General features: G+C 37.8%; 2 protein-coding genes across 12 annotated transcripts in view; both read left to right on the plus strand.

Annotated features, from left to right (window-relative positions):
• Nucleotides 1-15,822, plus strand: part of EPB41L2 (erythrocyte membrane protein band 4.1 like 2) — a 77,144-nt gene that overhangs the window by 47,623 nt on the left and 13,699 nt on the right. For 6 of the 11 annotated variants that reach the window (XM_081907058.1, XM_081907057.1, XM_081907061.1 and 3 more), the window contains 5 exons: nucleotides 988-1,085; nucleotides 5,011-5,183; nucleotides 5,884-6,053; nucleotides 11,994-12,056; nucleotides 14,279-14,425. In XM_081907058.1, the coding sequence (XP_081763184.1) occupies nucleotides 988-1,085; nucleotides 5,011-5,183; nucleotides 5,884-6,053; nucleotides 11,994-12,056; nucleotides 14,279-14,425 (651 nt within the window). Of the gene's footprint in view, nucleotides 1-987; nucleotides 1,086-5,010; nucleotides 5,184-5,883; nucleotides 6,054-11,760; nucleotides 11,794-11,993; nucleotides 12,057-14,278; nucleotides 14,426-15,822 lie in introns of all 11 variants that reach the window. The other 5 variants (XM_081907059.1, XM_081907066.1, XM_081907067.1 and 2 more) reach the window with 3 other exon arrangements.
• LOC309366268 (uncharacterized protein) lies at nucleotides 7,184-8,909 on the plus strand (the record flags this gene model as incomplete). The annotated part of the gene is made up of 1 exon (XM_081904723.1): nucleotides 7,184-8,909. A coding segment is annotated over one exon (789 nt), but the record flags the coding sequence as incomplete, so codon positions are not given.

Here is a 15,822-nt window from a genome sequence, read left to right on the forward strand (position 1 = left end):
ATAGTGTTTTAGCAAATACAGTTTCATCCCTGGTAGCGTAGATAATTAAGGCTTCAGTATGTCCGCAGTGTGCTTTCTGATGATTGGACACACTCCTGCCTGTAAATTTCCTTACTGTAATGGATGGTTGCCATGTTCTCACATATGCCATTATGCAGCTCTTAGTTTATGTGACTTGGTCTCACTGGAGTGGTTTGAATTATATTTAGGGAAGCTCATGATGTGGTTTAAGAACACTCTACCATTTGAGTAGGTTTTTCCCATAACATGCACTTCAGCTTCTGAGAGTTAACTGCTACTGATTTCAAAAACAAATGTCAGTTCCGTTTGGAACTAACATTGAGAAATGTGTAAACATTTAGCTTTAAAAATAGCATGGTAGTTTCGAGCCTGCTTGAACTATGTACAAAACTGAGAAACTCTGGACAATACTTGAAGGAAATTACAATCCTACTATCTAGTCTGATATTTAACTAGTCTTGCTGTTCATTCATTTACTCTGGTTTTTAATTAAATCTTTGTGCTAGTGCCATGCTTTTCATTAATTCCTATGTAAGCAGCATTTCATATTGCAAGTAAAACAATTTGCATGTTTTTGATGGAAATTTACTATAATAGACCATGATGCTAGTATGTTATATATGTACGGAGACATAGCCAAAGCACACATGCAACAATTTCTGCTGTCACAGCAAGCAAGCTTTAGTTTAGAAAGAGCTTACCTTTTTTTGGATCTTGGAAAAATATGGCTACTACCTATAGAGTTGCTTGTGAATGTATTCATTCTCTTTTTGGGGGAAAAGTGTAGTTATTACTGTATGCAATTCAAGCAGTGCTGTTATGTTAGAAATATGAAAACTCCGGAGTGTTTCTAATCTTGAGAAGGGAGATATGCTGTAGTTGAAATAACTGCACTCTTAAATTGTAAGACTAGACAACAGTTATTTATAGAATTTGTGCTAATTTTGGTGTTTGTAATCTTTATAGTTGGAACAGTTTGAGAGTACTATTGGGTTTAAGCTGCCAAACCATCGGGCTGCGAAGAAATTATGGAAGGTTTGTGTGGAGCATCATACATTTTATAGGTAATTTTTAAAATGTTCCTTAGTTATGGGGTCACCATATCCTATGGGGAGAATAGCAGCTTTGAGAGGGCAGTTTTGATTGAAAATGGCCTGTGGGTTGAGGACACCCTTCCCCTGCCACTGTTTCAATGAAATTTGCAATCTGTTAAAAGCAAACAAACGTTAGGAAGTCCCACATTCTGTTTTATTTTGCCTTGGTAATATCCTGCATCCTAATACATGAACCATCAAATTTCTAACTATCTTTGCTGAGTAAAATCAACTCTGCAAATTTTCCACTATTACTAAAAAACACAACAACTTTTAGAGTATTTTTTTTCTCACTTCTGTCTTAGAATATTTGTTTTCTTGCAACAGTGTTGAGATTATATGATCTCTTTAACCATGAACCATGTTACTGCTGTAGTATTTTCAGAGAGCTCAAACTGGCATATATGAAACTACAGTATTTCAGATTGATTGATTGTATGTACCTATGACATATGCGGGAGGCAGTGGAGGACAGAGGTGCCTGGCGTTCTCTGGTTCATGGGGTCACGAAGAGTCGGACACGACTAAACGACTAAACAACAACATGACATCTTTATATGTAGTTTGTACATGTCATCTCAGTGTTGTGCATAACTCTTCACCTGCAAACAAGAGTAATGGATTTTCTCTGAGTGTGATGCTTAAGGGGGGGAAATTGGGATGTTGGGAAAGAAGTCATAAGAAAGTGTTTTGTGAACTAAAGGCAGGATATACGTTTTAAATAAAAATGATTCTGCAGCAGGGTCATCACTCAGATTATGGATGTATATCATAATAAGATGAAAGTATCTTCATTAATAAACATAAATAATGCATTTAATGCAGGTCTAGGAAGTTGAGTGGACCAGGAGCAATACCTAGATGATAAAGGCCATTTTGTACTGATAATGGCAATTTGGTCGTTCATTTGCTTGATTTGCTTATCTTCATTTAAAAAGAGTAATTAAAACAGCAAAATTTAACATAATTTAAAGCTCATACAGTAGAAGCAATAAAAGTAACAGTATTAAAACTCAAACTGAATAGAAAGCACATAGACCAGGTTTTTACCTGGTCCATGAAGGAAAGCAACACAGTTGCCAACCCACATCTTTGAAAAGTATTCTATATTAAAATGTCACAACAAGATGCTCTGTCTCCAGTAGTCATCCACCAATAGACTTATTGGGCTTATGTTCTCCATAGACTGCCAGGTTAATCCAGGTGAAAACCATTCTTCAGATGCCCTGAACAGAAGCCATTTAGGATTTTTTAGGTTATGCCAGTGGTATGAATGCTGTCTAGAAACAGACTGGAAGCCACTGTAGTTTAAACATGTATATGATTCTGGTTTTGCAACAACTCTGTAATCTCACTGCAGTATTTTGAACTGACGTATCTGATGCTTTTAAAAGGCAGCCCCACATGCAGCACATTTTAGTAATCTCAATGAATATGCTCAGAATAGGACTTACTTGTTATTCAGGAAGGGGTCCCGCTAGTGCATCAACCAAAGTTGGTGAAATGGTCTTTGGGTTTCCAAAGGCTAGATTAATGTTTTGGTCATGAATCAAAAGCCTCCAGCTACTGACTGTAGCAGAAGAGGCTCTGCAGTCCTTCAAGGTGGTGGTTCTCCTTTCATAGCTGGCAGTGGGAAGGATGATTTTGTATTCTTTCGATGGATTTTGCTGTAATCCTAAACAGATTTATTCAGGAATATATTTCCATTTTACTTCTAAATAAATGAATACAGTATGATCTGACTTTTAAAACACTCTCTAAACAGGAAAAAAATAATATTTGCTGACCGGTCAGCCTCTTTTTAGACCATTTCAAATTACAGATTTATTCTGTGACATTTTCATAGAATACAATTTAATTGGATTCTATTCCAATCAGAAATAGCTGTTTGGGTAAGGAGGGAGAATGTACTGCATGTATCAAATCCTGTTCCTACTGATGGTCACCATGCAGAAAATCCGCAGATTTAAATCATCCTGATTTAAAAATAATCTGGCTTCTGTGTGTTCCAAGAAAAAAGCTATGCCAGCAAGACTTTGAAAGACTATTCACATAAACACGAGCAATATAACTTGCAGCAAGTGTAATTCTAATAGTTAAAGCTGTTTTTTTTAGAAAGGTCGTATTTATTACACCCATACACAACTTAGATGAGGTATGGGGATAGGACAAATACTGTTCTATCACTGCCATTCAATTCACTGGAAATACTGTGCAGGGGTTCCATGCAGATCCCTTTTGAATAAATGGATGCTCGGTAGCATCACTGTCAGGGGCTTATCTTCCCATTGCTTTTAGTTAGTCATCTCCCCATAGGCATCTAGTTAATGGCTTTGCCAGCTGACTCTAAGGAGTTGATTGGCAAAAGAATGCAGCAGTTTTAGCTGCCATTGTTACCATTGTAGGAGGAGATTCAGACCAGAAGGTTCCCATAGTGGAGTAGCTTATTAGTAGTAGCAGTTGACTAACCTTCATGGGGCCAGTTAAGATTGCCTAGCCTGGGAAATCTTGGGTGGAACTGTTTCATGGAATCTATAGAACCCTGTGGTTTTCCTCCTTTACCTGGAGAAAATAGGCATGGGGTCTAACAGGGCATGTTGATGGGGAAAGCTGACGGATGCTACATTTTTCTGCTTAAGCTGGGCCTGTGGTTAGTACTTGTGTTTGGCTTCAGATGTTGGAGCACAGAATTTTGAGGTTAGTATGTATGCACCCAACTTTTTTGTTCTTGTTTTGGGTAATGTGCTGGATGCTTGTATGCATACACTATTTTTAGGGTAAATAGAGATGATTAAATATATATTACATATCCGTTTCCTTTTGCTTGCCATCTGAAGACAGGGTGTCAATAACATAGATCTAATGCAAAACTTGCATTTAAGATTTTCAGTGAGCTTGTTAGGAAGAAAAAACTAGGTTCAAATGTTCTTTCTTATATGTTATCTCCCTTTGCAGGAAGTAGTGTGACTTGGGAAACATGCAGTCTTTCATTTGTATTCTAAAACTACTGGTCTGTAAGGGTTGTACTATAAGATTTTTATGAAAGTTTTAATTTACTTTTATATAATGCTTCTTGGTGATTGTTTTAAATGTCTGAGATACCTAATATTCTGTGCGATTTGGAGAATATTTTGGAGGTCTGTACCCATACTTTTCCGTTCTTAGTATAACCAAGATTGGTAAATTAAAGCATCCTTGAAAATATCCCAAATAAGGAAGTAATTAGGTTTTTCTCTTATTAAGAGATTAAAAGTTTATCTCAGCAGGGTAGAGAATTAAAAACAGAAAATATTGCTATAGCAAGAGGTGAGCTATGTCTGTAAATGAAAAACGATTCACATTTTTCCACTGTGCATGTGGCATGTAGCCGTGCAGTACTAAAAGAAACATTTTTTAAAATGCTCTTCAACCCATTTTTTTAAAAGAAAAGTGTTCTTAATCTCTTCAACAGGATCAAAAGTCAAAAATCATGGACAACTTTGGTCCTTTTTTTATATACTGGGATTGGCTATTCCCACTAGCCCTATGTGGGCCTGCAAGAAGGTTAACCTCAGACGAGTGCATGGCTGTAGGTACCACTTCTTGAAGGCCACCTCCATGTTTTAACCCCATGTTTATTAGACAGGGGTGGAGGAAAACTGGCCCACTAGCCATTCTTGGCCTGCCAGGCAGTCCAGTTTGGCTCATGAGCCCATGTGTGGACACTGAGTAAAGGACTACTTTGCATATGCAATATAAGGTGCAAGGCTGCTTATTTGGCCCTGCCCCCACATTGCTCTAAGAGCAACAATGCCTGAGCAGGTATCTGACATGCTTTTGGAATATGGATCTTTTTATAGTTTTGAAATACCTTTCAATATGGTGACTTGTTTCCTTTTTCTTTTGGGGGTTATAGACTTGTATCTCCAGAGCAGCCTGCCAAGGCCAAGTTCCTGACACTAGGTTCCAAGTTCCGCTACAGTGGGCGTACTCAAGCACAGACACGGCAGGCTAGCACTCTCATAGACAGACCTGCTCCGTACTTTGAACGTACCTCAAGCAAACGTGTTTCCAGGAGTCTTGATGGTGGTAAGAGTCTAACCAAAACTAGTAAACTCCTAATATTCACATAGGTTCTTCAGATAAATTAAAACTGAATATTCAGATAAACTTCTTGTTTGAACTTAGTGTATAATGGTTAGTAAGGCATTTAGGGCCAGCACTTACAGAGGGTATAAAACCATTATGTTTATGTACCAGGATGGAATTTAATATATTGAAACATTTTGTATCGAAACACATTCATAGACCTGAGTTATTAGAATGTGTCTCATTTTTACAATACTACAGTTGCTTTGTCTTAGAGCCCCTCCTCCTGGTGGACACTAAATAGTGCCAATATAGCATTAACATTATGCATGATCATTTGATTTATCTCCTCATTCCTGAATGTATGAAAATTGTCCAGTGATATTGGTTTGATGTTAGCATTTGCCAATATACCTTTATAGCTGACCTTTAGCACCTCACAACTTTCTATAACAAACAAACAAACAAATCACTTTCTTCAACATTTAGTCACTATATTTTTAAATGTTCCAAAGGTTTTTTCACCCAAACGATTTACTGGCATATCATGTACCCAGTTTCTTTTTCCGTTGATTTTCTGACTAAAACCAGAATACACTGGAATCTTAAAAAATAGACAATACTTGTCTCATAAAGAGCAAGGTACTGTGGAATATTTCTCTCAAACATAGTTGAAATAACTAAACCTATTTTTTTGTAGCTCCAGTGGGTATTGCAGACCAGAGCCTGCTTAAGGACTTTTCTGCTACAGCTGTGGGGCCTGCTGGTGATAGGATCTTTGACGCTTCTGGACAGTTCAAATCAAAAGATGGGGAAGGTAGAGATGAGGATGGAGGCATAAGTAAAATGCCACAATTAGGAGATGGAAAGGTAAGATTGCTGATGTTTTTCAGCTTTGTGGGAATAATTGATTTTGGAAATGGATTAAAACCAACTGCTGCACTAGTGGAGCTGCACTTCAGCTAATAATTTTGTGGCTGGGTTTTTTGCACAGGATGACCCACCTATATAGGGGAAGGTCTTAAGGCACCCATATAAACTGGTGAAAGCTGCTAAAGAGCAGTTTTTCTAGAAGGCAGTTACTCTTCCCTAGATTAGTGTACCTGGCACCAAAAAGAGAGGGACTGTGTTCATCACTTCCTAGTTGTGGAAAGAGCAGGTAAAGTCCTGCAATCTTGCCCAAGGGCATCTCATTTGGTAACAAGCTGCTCTGGAGCAGAGCTAATATATTTGCTTCAGAACTCCCTGCAACTAGCTCCATTCAGTTGTGTGAAAGTGAAATCAATTTGCATATATAATTCATTTTATGATTTATTCATACTTGTGCTACCTATAGTTACATTATGCAACCACAGCTGCCATCTTCTATGAATAACTCTGCAGAAGAAAACATAATTAAGTGTAACACACATGTTTTATACTAGCTTTTATCATTTGTGTGCTTGAAGCACAATACTAGGAAATTTATTTTATAATGTGAGGGGAATCAATGTGAGATATGGACATTTAAACTTTATTTTCATTTCCATATTGACGGGTTATAAACATACATTAATTTGAGCTTTTTCTGGCACACACAGCGTGGAATCACTTTGCTAAAAATACTTTGAGATTTGATTCAATCTTTTTGGGGGGGGGGTTGTAATCCACTGAATTATCTGTGGAATATTTGTATTTTGACGGTTACACTTTTAAATTTAGCACTTTCAAAGGAAAACCTGTAGTTTGAAACATTGTCCTCATGCTGATGTCTCTCCCCTGCCCACCTTCTGTAGAAGCTTTGAATGTCTGTCTGCTTTCATCTATTGTGACTGCACTACTACAGTTCCAAGCTACAGAATTCTTCACAGCCTTACAAGGTGGCAAAAATAAAAATAATTTTTTTTTGAGCTGATATAATCCAGGTATTTGGATTATATGTTGTTGTATTTGAATACAATTGGGGCTAATGAATGTTTGTGGCATCCATATTGTAATGGTAGTGCTGTCCCTACTTTTGAATAAACGTTCTCACTAACAAGTTTCTTCCCTCCTCCCTCTTTTGTGCATTCCTTCTGCCCCTCAAATGTGCATTTATATCATGGTCTCTCATCTGCATCTGGGACTGGACTCTCCCCCTCCTCCAGTCAACATACACGCATCAGCTTTCACTTTCCAATCATTCTTATTCATTTTGTTCCCAAAACCTACCTGCTATCCCTGAAATGGACATATTTTCAGACATTTCAGAGGATGATCATCTTGGTAAACCCATGTATACACCCTCAGATACCATAGTCTGCAGCCCTGTGAAAGAAACACCAGTTCATGGTATAAATGAACAGAAGTTCCCAACTAATCACTTGGAACTTATGGATCTTTTGGTGGCTGACCATCGTCTCCCTCTTGCTATAGAGAGAGCTGCTCATAAGAATACTGATCATGAAGATTCTGTGTCTCATTTTCCAGTTAGTGCAAACAAACCTTTTCCTTTCAATTTCCCTTCTCTGCTTGATGAGAATGGTTACATTAGCTTTCCTAGCCTTCCAGAAGTTTGCATCTCGTTCCTCCCACCTTATATTCAGCATTATATTCCCATTACTTCTCCCTCATTCATTCCCTCCTTCTTCCTCATCTTTGTGCTGCTTCTCTGTACCATCCACTCTATTCCTTTCTCACTCACATTGTCCCTTCCTGTTGCTCTGTCCCTCTGCTACCTGGAGCCTAAGGCAATTTCTCTGACCACCTCTAATGACACTGCTCTAAAAGACAAAGCTGAGGAAGAGGAGGTGTGTAACTTTGTTGTCTAAATTGCCACTTGCCTGTAGATTTGTTTGGGTGTACTAAGAGCGAAGGGTCAACCTTCATCCTTTCAGCATGAGGCTGCAGACTCTCCTTTTTTTTTTTTTTGAAAAAAAGAATTCCTTCTGCAGATATTTACGCATCTTCATAAAATCTAGTGTTTTTAAAAAGCATTCACAATTTTTTCACTTCATACGGTCCTTTAAAGGACCTTCTCATACATATACTGCTTATATCCCAGTGATATTGAGTGACCATAGTTAGGTGCTGTATACAGCGGTACCTAGGTTCTTGAACTTAATCTGTCCCGGGAGTCCATTTGACTCCCGAAACCGTTCAAAAATCCTGCACTCAAGCGGAAGCAGCATCGGATGTTCAGCTTCCAAAAAACGTTCTCAAACCAGAACAGTTATTTCTGGGTTTGTGGCATTTGGGAGCAGATTTGTTCCGCAACTAAGCCATTCGGGAACCAAGGTTCCAGTGTACTATCTTTGCGAAGAGCTGTGTACTGTTTCACTGCAGCCATTCTGAAAAAGGGATAGAGCGATCTCACAACAGCCCTGTGTACATCCCTCATATGGAGGCGCTGTTCCTTACAAAATGTCTGTCAGAACCCACTGAGTCCACACATTTCTGGATATGATCAGAGGCAATCTCAGGCTCCTTTCCCCCCATGGAAAGGAGAAGTATACCCCACCCCCGCTGTACCTTGTGCCCTTGTCAGAGGAGCCTGTGTGTTTGCTTGGCCGCCCAGAGCAGTGGAGGAGTGGCCCAGGGAGCATGCAGATGGGCAGGCAGATTCTAAGCCTCAGCCTACACAGTTGGCATGGGCCAACATTAACCCTTACGTACGGTCCTGGATAGGCACGCTCACATGGGATCTGCCAAAAATATTAGCTAACTGTTAGACACAGTACTTTGCAGAACAGCTTAGCATTTATTGAGGGGAAGAAAATGATTTCTTAATTGCCTTCCCATAATCCATATTCTTCTCCTACTTTTTAGTTCTTCTCTAGCACTGACAAGTACTTGAAATTCCTTGTTCAAGGAACAAGTTCAGCAACTGTTTATCATTTTGAGAATAAGTATGTGAGCCTTGAACTTGTCATTTGCTACACCCACAGAGATATTGAAAGCATTCATTTCCATTTTTGGTAGCTACGATTAAGTGGTGGTACATCCAAACCAAGTTAGAAAACTATAGTAGAAAAGAAGCAAATGAACTTCAAACCATGGTTTGCTGGCTTATTTCCATGAACTAGTAACCCAGATGTATAATAAAACTTAACAAAATGTTTTAAGTGGTGCCTTTTCTACTCCAACCTACATTCCAATGAAGTAAAATATTCCACGGCCAAAAGTTCTGATGTAAAAAAATGTCTTTCCCTGGGTCAGTTTTTTTCTCTTTAAATGAGATTTAACCCCCCCCCCCCATGTATTAACATAAGCTGGAACAAAAAAAGCATTTTTTGCCCCAATGATTATTTTTTAAAAATGAAACTTTGGGGGTACTTTTATCTGCATCACCGGATCAGATTTTAATGGGAAGGGAGGAAAGTGCCCCAATATTTTAAGATTTGTGGGTGAAAAAAGTACATAGCTCAATCAATAAACTCTTTGTGGTACCTTTTCAGTACATGCATGTACTGAAAGAAACCTGTAAATGATATAGTTGGGAAAAAATTAAGTGATTGAAATTTGGGGCCGTTGTTTACTAGTGTGTTCAGTTCTGCATAAAATTTGCAGTAGAAAAGTGCATCAGGGATGCAATTTCGGCTCCAAGGTCTGAGTTAGGGTTAATAATGGTTTAGGGTTTGGGCATAATGATAAATTGTGGTTAATTGAGAGAATAGGAGGCCAAAGGCTTATATACGTTCAATAAAATCCTTGTTTCTCATCACATCTGAACTTGACCATGTGTCAGTTCTGAAATTCAGTTTACCTTTTTGGGTAGTAGGTAGAAGTTTTTTTGTTTTAGCTTTTAACGAGGGTGTTGAATTTTAACCAGTACAATTTTAACATTGTCAGGTACAAAATTATCTTAATCTACCTTAGTCTAGCATACTCCTACTTGGCTAAAATTGTCAGGATGACTTTGAATGCAATTTATATATGCATGGATTTTTAAAAAGCTATACTTTAATGTTAATGTTGATAAGTTAAACCTCTTGACTATGTCCATATGCTTTGACTGGGTAACACTGTCTGCATTCCATAGGTCGAATGCAATTGCAGTAATTTAAAAAAGCATACTATGAAGATTTAAAGCAGAAAATTGTAGCCTCTCAAGCAGGGAAATCCTTGCGGTGAGCTAGCTGCCTGTGGTTGATAATACAAGAATTGTAAATATATATCAGACAGAAATGATTGTACAGTTTCTGAAGAAAGTCAGACAGCAAGATGGGAAACATTTATAGAAACCCCAAAATAGCGTGCATAACTGCACTGAGAACCTGGAGACCTGTTGCCAGCCAGGCACAGACAGGACTGGGCCAGTTAAACCAGTGGTCCAACTCTACATAGGACAGCTATATACAGCTGTGTTCTGTGTGATACTTGTATCCCTAATTTCATTGTAATCTAATATGCCAATTTGTTTATTATGGTGACTATTTGCTCATTTAATCGATTAAACACTTTTGATACTACATTGCAGCAAGAATTCCAAAAACCTCAGATAAAGGTGGGACTGGGATAAATATATCCTGATAATGTATTTGGTACACACTATACTTTCCCTTTCATATAGTTACTAGTAAGAGATGTGTGTGATAAAAGTAAAATAGTTATTAAAACAATGACCTTAAACCAATAGATGTTGGTTTAATATCTGGCAATTCATATATTGATTTGTTTTTATTTTGTGGGGACATAAATACTTTGATTAAAATTGTATTTCAGATGCCTCTTGCAAGTCACTCTTAGTTAGCTAACCTATAACACCAAGCCATAATTTGTTACTACATGAACAAAGCTTCTGCTCATGTACTGCATTTCCTCTTCTCATCTTATGCTTCACTTGGGTTTGTTACTTCCACTTTAGTGCAAATCATAATTTTCTGTTGCATCCAGAGCACTGAACTGTGGTTTGTGCTTTCCCTCCAAACAAGAACTAGCATTCAGCTACAAACTGTGATTTATAATCCTGATGGTTTGTAAGTAACAGCAAACTTTAGTTTGAACTAAAGAGCAAGTTATTAAACTGGAGTGTGGGGGGAGGAGAAGGGAGTGCACAAGCATTTGGCTCATTCACAGAGCCCAAAACGATGGTTTAATGTTATACCTGAAGTCTGCAATATATATTTTTATGTGATATCCCGAAAAGCATAAAACAAACCATTCAAATAAAGCTCTTGGTATCTTTCAGCATTTAACAATACAAATGTAATTTCCCCTGTATAGTTTTTAACAGTAAGAATGTAGTACAGATATAGTCTGTGTTGGTATTGCAATTGCTCTTCTTCAGTGTTCAGAATTCAAGCTGATCTTCAGATTAAAAAAAATTATTTCAAACTGTGGAGAAAAATAAGCGAACACGATGGTTGTAGAGAGACAGACAAATCTTCCATTTTCCATTTCACCTATACCAAAAATTACTTCAGCCATTTCTACAGTGTTGTAGGTGGAAGACTGCAGTGGTTTAATAACTTGAGCAGCATCCGAGGCAAAAACAATAAAGGTTTGTAAATAGAGCACATTGTTTGTAGTATTTCTAAGCAAAAGACCATGTGCTACTTCAGTGTCTACACTAATGAGTGTTTTCTTTTGCTGACCTCTGGGTGGTTCCTCTACATAGGCAGAGATAGAAGAGGAGGAAATTCACAAGGAGGTGGATATTTTCAATTACACCTGGTTGTTGCCTGCTATTATCAGTGCTTGAGGCTGCTGTTGATTATGTTTGCATAGTGGCTACCCCTGTTTTATTTTAAAAGCCCCGTTTATTGAACGTTTAAACACTTTTTTGTTGTGTTGATGATCATGGGTTGTTGTTTTTCCGTGTCTTCTTTTGTGTGTGCTTTAATTTTACAGACCTTTTCCTTGAGAATAGATGGGGAAAATATTTATGTCAGACATAGCAATTTAATGTTGGAGGTTTGTATAATCTAAGGAGTACTTTTCTGTCCTCATGGGCTGCCAGGCTGCATGAGATTGGAGGTCACTTGCAGGCTGTTCTAGGCACAGTGCATGAAATGCATGGGGGTGTTCGACTTGGACATGCATGTTGAAAACCAATCTTAGTCATTGTAAATGAATGAATTTAAGTATGCAGCTGTTAATACATATTGGAATGGCAAGTAGAACTTATAGCCCTGTTTAGATGTTAATATTTGGAGGAAATTGGTTTTTTAAAGACTTGCCAAAATGGTTGAGAATGCACCATCTAGAATTCAAATTCATGTTTCCTTTTACATTTCCTATGCATAACTGGAAATGTGAGGCAATGAATGCTATTAAAAAAAATGATGCAGTCAAATTAGAACCAGGAAGTTCTTTGTTCTCTTCCTGGAATCCTAGAGAATCTAATTCTATAGTAAAATAATACACCGTGAAGTAAATCGTGCTTTATTTGTTGTGATGCCAGGAGGCACTATATTGCCTTTGGAATGAAATTATGAATGGTAGATTCTTTTGGCAGCCATATTGAGTAAATATTGTTTATCTATTACATCCAAATAGTCATTCAAAGTATCAAAACTCTGGATCCAGAAGTGCAAGCTTTGTCATCCAAATTGGGCTATTTGCACTGTTAGATTTAGATGATGTCAATTATTTGTATACATGCAAAAACATTACATTAAAATCTTCAGATTTACAGTAACCTTACTAATATGTTATGTTGCTTTTTGGCAGCTTCCAATAACTAAATACATACTTTGTATAATTTTACTAAACACTGTAAAGTGTACTGCATAACGTTGCATTGAACAAATCCAAGAAATGTGCCTGGTCTCAACCCAACATTCTTTTTGAAAATACTCTATTGACTCAAACTGTGATAAATCTCTACCAATTGGTTGTTGTTGTTTTTTGTTACTTAGTTACTAAAGGTACTAGTTGTACCCCTTGGAAGTTTTTACTGCTTGTACACTTTCAAAGCTCATAGTGCCATACACATGGAAGTCTGGAGAACAATATTTTGGTTAATTAAATGCCAACACAAAAAACCTCCAGTTCTCCTCCTCCCCCAACAGACTATGGAAAAATGTCCTTCCTCCATGCTGTCCTTGTCACTTATCTCTCTCCCCCCGCCAGTGTTTCTTCTATCCCAGAGCCTGCTTCCCAACCCAATATTCCAGACACTCTTTTTTTTCCTTCCCTCTTCCTGATATGCATGCTATCTTATTGCCCCTCTAGTACAAGGTTATATCTGAAAGCCAGCTTTCAGCATGATTGAATTATGTCATTGGGCATAATGGCATATTATTTTATGGTGCCTTCAGATGTGGTTTGAAAATTAGTTGCAGCGTGGATTCTAGCCCCAGCACACACACACACACACACACACACACACAGAGAGAGAGAGAGAGAGAGAGAGAGAGAGAGAGAGAGACCCACACCCATGTCTTAAGAATGACATACTGCTTCAAAGGAACTTCAGAGAATTGTAGCTGGAGAATTGGGAAGTGCAAGCTTTCACTATGTTTGTTTAAATAAATTATAAAGCAAGATGCCTAAATTATTTCTGGTCACGCAGCATTTCCTGTGTGTTGTACTGCTTTTCCCTACAGAGTGGGTAAGCTCATGGTTGCTGTACTTTGCAACACAGAAACAGTTGAAGCCACAATTCTTTACCTACCCTCTTCTCACGTGAGAGTCACTGGTGTCCATGGTGGCGGGGAGGGGGCGAACTATGCTCTCAAAGCTAAGTGTACATTAATAGAATGCTTGATCCCCATCCTCTCACAGTAAATAGTGCCATGTACTTTTGTGGGCAAAAGATGGCGTGTTTATCCTGGATATTATTGGGGTGAAGGCAAACCCTGCTTTTCATCTAGAGACTGGGTGGCCTGGTCTTCACTTTTAGGGAGTGCGTCATAATTATGGGTATTTTGCCCTTATAGTGACAAAAATAAACATTTGCTCTGTGACTAAGCGTTCTACATCTCAGAAACTGCCTTGTAACTCAATTTGATAATACTGTAAAGATTAAGAAAAGAAAAAGCACATAATATCATAGTAATAAAAGAGAATACTTTAAATAAGTAAATTACTCAATCTGGATATCCCAGGCACTTTTCATGGTGTTTTTTTAAAAAAAATGGTTTATGTTTGTCACATGTTGTCCTACCTTTTTTACATTACACGTTGCTTAGGACCTGGATAAGACCCAGGATGAATTACTGAAGCATCAGGCTAGCATTAGTGAACTCAAGCGCAATTTTATGGAATCCACTCCTGAGCCACGCCCTAATGAATGGGAAAAGCGGCGTATCACACCTCTGTCTCTACAGACACAAGGGGTATGTCACTGAAGACCCTTGTCAGCATGCATAGCCACAAAATTAAGAAAATAGTTAAAGTATACATTGTGTTTCAGTATTAACAAAGAAGATATGGGGTGTTTTTTTTTGTTGCTAATGTGATATTTGTTTGCTGCTAACACATTAACATTGTGTGCATCTGTTGCTTTCTGTTTGCAAAAAATTCAAAGTAACTACATTACTTTTTAGGTTAATAAAGCAAGAATGAAGTAGTTATTAATAATATAATTTGAGAGTTTTAGATAAAGAGTGTGGAATGTCAGTTTACAGTGCAGCTCCAAGTATATTCACTCCAAGTCCCTAAGTCGTTTCATTGCCTCACCATTTACAGTAATTTGGAGGCGGAAGTACTTCAACAGGAGGAAAAGGGGTAAGGGAAAAACAATTCACAACCCTCCCTCCAAAAAAGGTACTACAGAAAAAGTTATTCTTGAATGCACTCCAATTTAGTGGTGTTAAGCCTAATGCATTTTGAGTGAACCTCTGTCAGGCAACTAAAAAGCAGATTCAGAAAATTCAACTTGGCCATTATCATAAAATGTATAATGCTAAAATGACATTCAAATGTATTTATATAGTATTGAGAATGCTAATAGGATTTAAATTCCAGTATCAGTAAGCTCCACTCTTCTATTTACAGTTTTCAATGTGTGTGTCCTTTAAAAAAAAGAAAATCAAATGCCATAGATGTGCCAATGTATGGCATGCTTTCAGGAATGAAATGCACTTTTTGTTCAGCACTTTTGAAGTTTACCTCTTAGGTTGCTTTGTGAACCATTTCCATACAAACAACACAAATTAATTACGGAAATCCAGAATGAGCCAGTAGGCCAGGTATTTACTTCAGAACATTTATTTGTGGTTTTTATCTGTATTGAGGCAGATTCTGAAATCAGTGTCTCCAGAGTAACTCACTGACATGACTAGACTCCATCATAAAATGCTTTTGCCTTAAAAATAAAACAACTTTTGGGCTTTTCAGTATTTAATGACCCAACCATATGTGTGGTTTTTAATCTCTGTTTAGCACAAATAATACCCAGTACATAGACATGGGTCCACTGAAGAGCTGAACCTGTAGCATTTCCCATCCTGTGTACTTGGGGAGAGATAATTCAGAGAGTACTCCATGCATGATAGTGTATACCAGAAAGTGTATATGCAGAAAGCATTGTTGATTATGCCAGTGACACAGGAATTCTCTGCCTGTTTTTATGCCAGTTGTCCTAGCATAAAAAGCACTGCGTGGATGTATTTGTTTCTTTTAGCATTCTGCCTGTCATGTTCGCTGTTTACTGTGGCTGTTATCTCTTCTGCAGTTTATTAAATTTGTATTCTGCCTTTTCATCAAATGTGCTCAGCATAGCCAACATCAG

The sequence above is a fragment of the Podarcis melisellensis genome (assembly GCF_964234715.1).
Source record: "Podarcis melisellensis genome assembly, chromosome: 3".
Lineage (NCBI taxonomy): Eukaryota > Metazoa > Chordata > Lepidosauria > Squamata > Lacertidae > Podarcis > Podarcis melisellensis.